The sequence below is a fragment of the Trypanosoma conorhini genome (genome assembly GCF_003719485.1).
Source record: "Trypanosoma conorhini strain 025E chromosome Unknown Tco_14.4_contig_00589, whole genome shotgun sequence".
Lineage (NCBI taxonomy): Eukaryota > Euglenozoa > Kinetoplastea > Trypanosomatida > Trypanosomatidae > Trypanosoma > Trypanosoma conorhini.
This window is the reverse complement of record NW_021704677.1, coordinates 4070-11602: the sequence shown is the minus strand read 5'-3', so window position 1 is coordinate 11602 and position 7533 is coordinate 4070. Positions and strand designations below refer to the sequence as shown.

General features: G+C 52.8%; 4 protein-coding genes across 4 annotated transcripts, besides 4 other annotated features; all 4 read left to right on the top strand.

Moving 5' to 3' along the window:
• Positions 1–219: 219 nt before the first annotated feature.
• On the top strand, positions 220–1791 carry Tco025E_07527 (uncharacterized protein; the record flags this gene model as incomplete). Its single annotated transcript, XM_029374392.1, has 1 exon — positions 220–1791. The coding sequence occupies one exon, from the start codon at positions 220–222 to the stop codon at positions 1789–1791; it is 1572 nt and encodes a 523-aa protein (XP_029225505.1).
• Positions 1792–1956: 165 nt separating this feature from the next.
• Positions 1957–1976: a microsatellite.
• Positions 1977–2243: 267 nt separating this feature from the next.
• Positions 2244–2277: a microsatellite.
• A 56-nt stretch (positions 2278–2333) lies between these two features.
• Positions 2334–3155, top strand: Tco025E_07526 (putative serine/threonine protein kinase; the record flags this gene model as incomplete). The annotated part of the gene is made up of 1 exon (XM_029374391.1): positions 2334–3155. The coding sequence occupies one exon, from the start codon at positions 2334–2336 to the stop codon at positions 3153–3155; it is 822 nt and encodes a 273-aa protein (XP_029225504.1).
• Positions 3156–3951: 796 nt separating this feature from the next.
• On the top strand, positions 3952–4743 carry Tco025E_07525 (putative serine/threonine protein kinase; the record flags this gene model as incomplete). Its single annotated transcript, XM_029374390.1, has 1 exon — positions 3952–4743. One exon carries the CDS (start codon positions 3952–3954, stop codon positions 4741–4743), a length of 792 nt encoding a protein of 263 aa, XP_029225503.1.
• Positions 4744–4815: 72 nt separating this feature from the next.
• Positions 4816–4880: a sequence feature (A-rich).
• Positions 4881–5475: 595 nt separating this feature from the next.
• Positions 5476–6837, top strand: Tco025E_07524 (putative serine/threonine protein kinase; the record flags this gene model as incomplete). Its single annotated transcript, XM_029374389.1, has 1 exon — positions 5476–6837. One exon carries the CDS (start codon positions 5476–5478, stop codon positions 6835–6837), a length of 1362 nt encoding a protein of 453 aa, XP_029225502.1.
• A 454-nt stretch (positions 6838–7291) lies between these two features.
• Positions 7292–7398: a microsatellite.
• Between the last annotated feature and the right edge of the window lie 135 nt (positions 7399–7533).

Genomic DNA, 7533 nt, shown 5'->3' with positions numbered 1-7533 from the left:
TGACCCCTGCTCCTGCCTCTTTTTTTTTTGCTTCGTAGGCGTGTGTCGCAGCCTCCGTTTCTCTGCGCCAGCGCGCAAAGGAGAGGGGGAGAGAGAAGGAGTAGCAAGCAAACACAAAGAAAAAGGGAGGGTAACTCTGGGGCCCTTTGACTCGCGCGCTGCCCACTTGTTTATTTCCTATTGTTTTTCGCTCCTACTCGCTGGACGCCGCCTCAGGCGATGAGTTTTGCGCCGCCCCGGAAGCAGCGGACGGGCGCCACGGTGGCAGCGTCGCCCTTCAGCAGACGCCAGTCAGGGAGTAGGGCCGGTTCTCCCTCTGCTGCTTCTCCCCGACGCCGTGCGACGTCGACTTACCATGCCCCCCCGCCCGAGGCGGTAAAGGAGCAGATGCGGCGCTACGCGCAAAGTATTCGCAGGCGCCAGCCGCCGCCTGATGGATATCCCGTTCCAAAGCCTCACCTTCCGCGTGGTGGGGCCAAGCGCGGGGCAGGGACGGCTCCTGCGAGGAGACCGGGCGGTTTGCTCTTGTCACGCAGTCGTGGCAAGGTGGCCGAGCGGAACGGCGATCTGCAAAGCCCATCAAGCCGCGAGGTTGGCGAGCCGCGCCAGGACGCATCAAGAGTCCAGGGTAGAAATGTGGCGATGGAAGCAAGACGTCTACCATCTTCTGTTAATTATACCGTCTCGCCAAAGCACGGGTTTTTTTGCAGTGATGCGAATGCTAGTAGTCAGCAGTTGCTGCTGCAAAGTTGTCACGGGCCCCCTGGCGCTTCTCTCAGGACGGGCGACGACGCCAGCGACGAGTACGTCGGTAATCCGTATATTCGTTCCGTGTTGCGGGGCGCAGAGCAGCGCTGGGTTCCATCTTCGTCGGTGCACGCCCCTTTCAGCCACCATGGCCGCAGCCAAGGCCTTGACTGGCGTCACACGGAGCAATCACCCTCTCCTTCTCGCCGAGAGTTGGTGGGTGAGTGGAAAAAGATAACCAGCCGAAGTTCAAGCAATGAAACTTCACAGGTCTGTGTGGACCACACGGGAAAAAGCGGTGGTGATACATTTGCGGAGGTGGAGCAGGAAGTCCGACGACCACATTCCGTCAACAGCCCAGGAGGGGAAAGCGCGGCAGATCCAGCTCAACTCCACAGTACTCATGCCCAGGCATCGGAGCCTCAGTTTTCATTGGCAGCGGAAGGAGGAGGGGAAGGGCGTGCAGGAGGTTCGCATGCAGCGTGGCGGAGGCACATGCGGTATCCAGAACGAAACCAGGGCGTGCAGGAGGTTGCTGAGGACCTGCCGCGCCGCGGTGCTGAGGCGACAGCACGGAGAACGAAGGTGGCAGACACCGGCAAGGTTAACCTGACATTTTTGTATTCTGACGTCGAGGAAGACCCTCGGGCGTACCTTTACGCCCCACTGACAGATGTGGTTACTCCCTTTGCGGGGAAAGCGCACCGTTGCTCCTCACCTCTGGAGTTGGGGGCGGCTTCCAGGCCGGCGGTGTTGCACAAAGACGGCAGCGCTGCTGGGCCCCATCATGTTGGCGACGCAAAAAAGGCGCAGGCAGAAGGGTTGACGCCCAAATTTGCGGCGCGTCTTCTGGGCGCGGCACCTGGGAGTTTCGTCCCCCTCCAGCAAGGTATGACGTCAGCAAGGGAGCAGGCTTCTTTCGGTGCCTGTCCCTGTCGTTCTTGGAATGGTGGCGCGACAAACTATCTTGTTGCACCTGAAACAGAGATTGTAGATGCCTCAGGTGCAGTGTGGCTTGCAACATTGTCGCCGCTGAAGAAGTAAACTTCATCGAACCCCCCCCCAGTCTAAGTATGCGTGTCATGACAGTTAATCACGCCGTTCATATCGCAGCGGAGCATTTAAGCACCTTGGAAACACCTCACTGTAGCGTATGTGCATCCAGGCTTTGGTGACACCGTCACTAACTACTCGGAGTGGGCGTAGAGAAACAACAATAACAACAACAAAGCAGCACTACTCTGCGTCCCAATTCGAGCGGTGGTCAAGTATCGTTCCACCAAGAAAAATAAATTACGTGAATTTGTCTGTGTGCTGTTCACAAAGTTTATTTCAACATGACATTTCACCGCGGCATCAGTTTTTAAGCGCCACTGCCCACGCCTGCCGTCCTACCCATGGTTCGGCTACATGTTCATCTCCATTTTTTTTTTGTTGACGGGGAACATGTCCTTAGACTGAGGTGAAAATCAACACCTCTACGCGAAGTCCCTAGCAAAAAAAAGTAAAAACAAAACAGAAAAAAAAAAACATTTTTTTTTTTGTTATTCGCTTTAGAAACGGGTATTACACAATAGTCCTCCGTCATGGTACAACGCGTCCAGTTGGGCGAATACCTCCTGGGGAAAAAGATCGGTTCTGGGAACTTCTCCACGGTCCGGCAGGCCACGGACACACAAGGGCGAAGGTGGGCAGTGAAGATCATTGATAAGTCCCGTTTAAAGCAGGAGCACATGGAGGAACAGCTTCTGCGCGAGGTGGCTGTAATGCGGTCACTTATGCATGAAAACGTCATCGCTCTTCGTGACGTTTTGGAATCCGACAACCACTACTACCTTGTGTTGGAGTATGTGCCGGGTGGGGAGTTGTTCGATAAGATAGTGAAGGCGAAGCGCTTTGATGAGAATACAGCGAGACGTTATTTTCATCAGCTCATCGCTGGGATGCACTACTGCCACAGCCGCGGTTTTGCCCACCGCGACCTGAAGCCGGAGAACCTGCTGCTCGACGCGAACGGGACGCTGAAGATCTCTGATTTTGGCCTCAGCAACCGGCAGCAAAGCTTTCTGCTTGAGACAGTGTGTGGGACGCCCAACTATGTTGCACCGGAGGTTTTGATGGAGCGAGGCTACAATGGGCTGTCGGCAGACATATGGAGCTGTGGCGTCGTGCTGTATGTGATGCTTGCCGGACGCCTGCCCTTTGAGGACCGTAATATTAACGCGTTGTTTGCAAAGATTGAGCGTGGCGAGTACCAGATGATTAGGCACGTGTCCGAGGCAGTGAGGGACCTGATTGCGCGGATGCTGACGGTGGACCCGAAGAAGCGCATCACGATGGAGGGCATCATCGCCCACCCATGGTTTCAGGTGGGCTGGGACCGAAGGCGGCTGCAAGGAGCTGAGTAGGAGATTTGGTTGCGCACTACGTTACAGACCCGCCTCTCTGTGTCTGGAAGGGTGTGAGGTAGCTTGAGCAGAACAGGCGGTAAGTATTGTGGACCTGCTGAATCTAGAGCATGCATTTTCATGGTCGGTGAGGGCAATATATATATGTACCGTTCCGTGGAGGTCCTGGAAAGGGCTTTGTGACGTCGTTGTGAATAAATTTAGGGCCGTGGAAAGATGATGTTGGAGGGAGGATGCATTTTACTCTTCGATAGCAGCGTGTGCCGTTTTCCTCCAGTCGTGAGGAGTTTGTTATTGTTTTCCTAAGTTTGAAGCGCCCGCCTAGAAGGACGGGGTCGGGGCGCTGTTTTTGTTTCTGTGTCCTGAGGGCTGAATGCCGTTTGCTTTTTTTTTTTTTATTTCCTACTGACACGCGTGCCCCTTTTTCCTCCTCTTACGTCTGCTTGAAACTTGTTCTGGGCAATGGCAAAAACTGACTTATGTGAATTTCGACGATGTAACCCCTCTTCGAATGGTGGCGAAGGACACGGGCAGGCCTCTCACTGCCACCACGAACCTGTTTGCACCGTCCCTTGTTGCTACCCCACATGTACGTGCCCATCCAGGCGCGCAAATATCTGCTGTCTGTGCATCGTTTGGGTTAGTCTCTCTTTTGAAGTGCCTGCTAGGTTAGTCATTCATTGTTTGCATCCACAGGTGGCGTGTTTTGTGAGCAAAACAAAAAAAAAGGAGGACTACATTAGGGAGCCTGCTAACGCTGTGGGTGTCGGGAGGTGTGCGGTAGATCAAAGGCAGGATGAGTGTTGGACAATATGCGCTGGGGAAAAAGATCGGTTCTGGAAACTTCTCCACGGTCCGGCAGGCCACGGACGCGCAAGGGCGAAAGTGGGCAGTGAAGATCATTGATAAGTCCCGTTTAAAGCAGGAGCACATGGAGGAACAGATGCTGCGCGAGGTGGCTGTAATGCGGTCACTTATGCATGAAAACGTCATCGCTCTTCGTGACGTTTTGGAATCCGACAACCACTACTACCTTGTGTTGGAGTATGTGCCGGGTGGGGAGTTGTTCGATAAGATAGTGAAGGCGAAGCGCTTTGATGAGAATACAGCGAGACGTTATTTTCATCAGCTCATCGCTGGGATGCACTACTGCCACAGCCGTGGTTTTGCCCACCGCGACCTGAAGCCGGAGAACCTGCTGCTCGACGCGAACGGGACGCTGAAGATCTCTGATTTTGGCCTCAGCAACCGGCAGCAGGATGTTCTGCTTGAGACAGTGTGTGGGACGCCCAACTATGTTGCACCGGAGGTTTTGATGGAGCGAGGCTACAATGGGCTGTCGGCAGACATATGGAGCTGTGGCGTCGTGCTGTATGTGATGCTTGCCGGACGCCTGCCCTTTGAGGACCGTAATATGAACGCGCTGCTTGCAAAGATTGAGCGTGGCGAGTACCAGATGGTTAGGCACGTGTCCGAGGCAGTGAAGGACCTGATTGCGCGGATGCTGACGGTGGACCCGAAGAAGCGCATCACGATGGAGGGCATCATCGCCCACCCATGGTTTCAGGTAGGCTGGGAGCCTAGGTAGCTGCAGTGATGTCCTCTTTGTTTTATTACGAGGGGTTAGTAAATAGTTTTTTTCCGTCACCTGTGGTTGGTAGTTTTTGTTTGTGGTTGTTTTTGTTTTTTTTGTGTTTTGTTTTTCTTTTTCTTTTTTTTTGTTTTGTGATCTATGAACATATCCTTTGACGTAGTTACTTGCCGAGGTACAGTGAAGATTTTTAGGGGCTGCAGAGTGTGATTTATGCATTGTGGTGTTGCCTGTTGACAAAACGATTTACAGCACCTTTTCTATGTGCTCGCCCCATCGTATGATTTTTTTTCTTCTTTATGTGTGTGATATTTTGTGTATTATTATTATTTTTTTTTCTAGAGAGTGAAACTGGCGCATTCTCATGCTTTGTTGTGGATGATGTTGTAGAAGAAAGTGTCTGTTCTTTGGTATGCCGGTGGCTGGTCACTTCGTTTTGCCTTTGGACGGACAAACACTTCTCTCCCCGCCTTTCCACTTCGTGGGTGTTTTTTTTTGCGCGTTGAGTTCTTTTATGCGATAACGACGGCCTCTTTTTGAGGGGCCGTTTGGCGTTTGCTCTTTTTCTCTCTCTCTCCATGCAGGGCCTCCTGTAGGGGGTTGCATGTGTTTCTCTAACGTCGTTATGCTTCACGCCTTGCTCCACCTTTTTTTTTTTTCTCCTGTTGGTGGCGGTTTTGTAGCGGCTTAAGCTTGTGCTTGCTAGTGTGGTCTGCTAACGCTGCCCTGATGGGTCGTGTAATTGGCAAGTACAGGCTTGGCCACACGCTGGGGAGCGGCAACTTCTCCAAGGTGCGGGTGGGGTATGACACGGAGGACGGAAGCACGTGGGCCATCAAGATCATCGAGAAAAGTCGTATTGAGCTCGAGAGGCTGGATAAGAACCTTAAGCGCGAGGTTGCCGTAATGAGGAGTCTCAACCACCGGAATATTGTGCGGCTGCGGGAAGTTATGCAAACACCCAATCATATTTACTTGGTGCTGGAGTACGTGCCGGGTGGGGAGTTGCTCGATAAGATAGTGGAGGCGAAGCGCTTTGATGAGAATACAGCGAGACGTTATTTTCATCAGCTCATCGCTGGGTTGCACTACTGCCACAGCCGTGGTTTTGCCCACCGCGACCTGAAGCCGGAGAACCTGCTGCTCGACGCGAACGGGACGCTGAAGATCTCTGATTTTGGCCTCAGCAACCGGCAGCAGGATGTTCTGCTTGAGACAGTGTGTGGGACGCCCAACTATGTTGCACCGGAGGTTTTGACGGAGCGAGGCTACAATGGGCTGTCGGCAGACATATGGAGCTGTGGCGTCGTGCTGTACATGATGCTTGCTGGTGTTTTCCCTTTTGAGGATGACTCATTAAATGCTTTGTGTACAAAGATTGAGCGTGGCGAGTACCAGATGATTAGGCACGTGTCCGAGGCAGTGAGGGACCTGATTGCGCGGATGCTGACGGTGGACCCGAAGAAGCGCATCACGATGGAGGGCATCATCGCCCACCCATGGTTTCAGGTAGGCTGGGAGCAGGTGAGTGAGACGGCGGACGTGGTTGGTTCTACTTGCAGCGATGTGTCCTGTGTGACAAAAGTTAGTCCAAACTCTTTGCGCAACTCGTCGGCTGCCTCTGGGGCATGTCGTGATACCGTGGCGAGTAGTACCCGCGGCAACAGTTTTTCTGAGGCGAGGGCGGATGACAAGGATGCACCGATGCAGGAATCCTGTGTAGAACATGTGGTGCCGGACGATGATGGCCTCCCACCGCCGGGTAAATTAGAGGTTGATGCAGGTGCGCGGTTTTTTTTCAGAGGGACACTTGCGGACGTTGTGGAGGCCCTGCTCAGCCTGGACGCGAATCCACGAGAAAAACGGCATATGGAGCTCAAAGGGTACGTAGATGCCGCGAAGGGTCTCCTGACGTACACAGTGGTGATCACGGAGTTGAAGCTTCCCGGGGTTTTGAGCGCCGAGATGCGTCATGGACGGGGAGCTGCGTCTGATTTTCATAACTTGTACACCAAGTTGCTCGCAGCCATGCGCAGCAAATTATGTGGCCACGACGCGTGCGTGACAAATGACGTCAATAATGATGTGTGAGACGTATTTGTCGCTTCAAAATACATACATATATGGCCCTTGTTGGAGATATATTATGTTTTTTTTTTGCCTTATTATAATAATGATTATTTTTTTTTTTCTGGGTTATCGTGCACCGCTAGGCATTGCCTGGCCTGGGTGACCTTCTTTGCTCCCCTCCCCTGGAGAAAGTTCAGTAATCGATAAGTCGCGGTGTGCTCTCGTCGGTGTGCGTTTTTGTTGCATTTATGTTTGTTTTCCTTGTTAGTTTTGGAGTCCTGTTGTGGGCGTTCGTGTGGAGGCGCTCTGGGGGAGTGAGGAGAGTCGGAAGAGCGGGCGCAGCAGACATGCGCTGGCGCGCGTTGCAGGCGATTAAAGCGGCCACCCCCTTTTTTGGGCGGAGAAAGAGGGAGGGAGGGGGTGTGTGTGGTGGCCGCAACTGGAATTCCGTCCTTTGCAGCGGAAACGTGGCCATAAAACAAAAAAAAAACGGAAAAAAAATGGGGGAAAAAAAAGAACAAAATAATTAGCGGACGTGAGTCAAGAGTAAAAAAAAAAAAACATAAAAAAAAAAGAAAATAATATGCGCCAGTAAACCCGCTGAGGTGGACAGGGGAAGGAGCGGGGGGCGTGGCATGCAAAACGAAAGTAATAAAAAGAGTCTGTTTTGGAGACAAGGGCGTCGGTCAGCGCCAAAAACGGCGGAAACAACGAGGG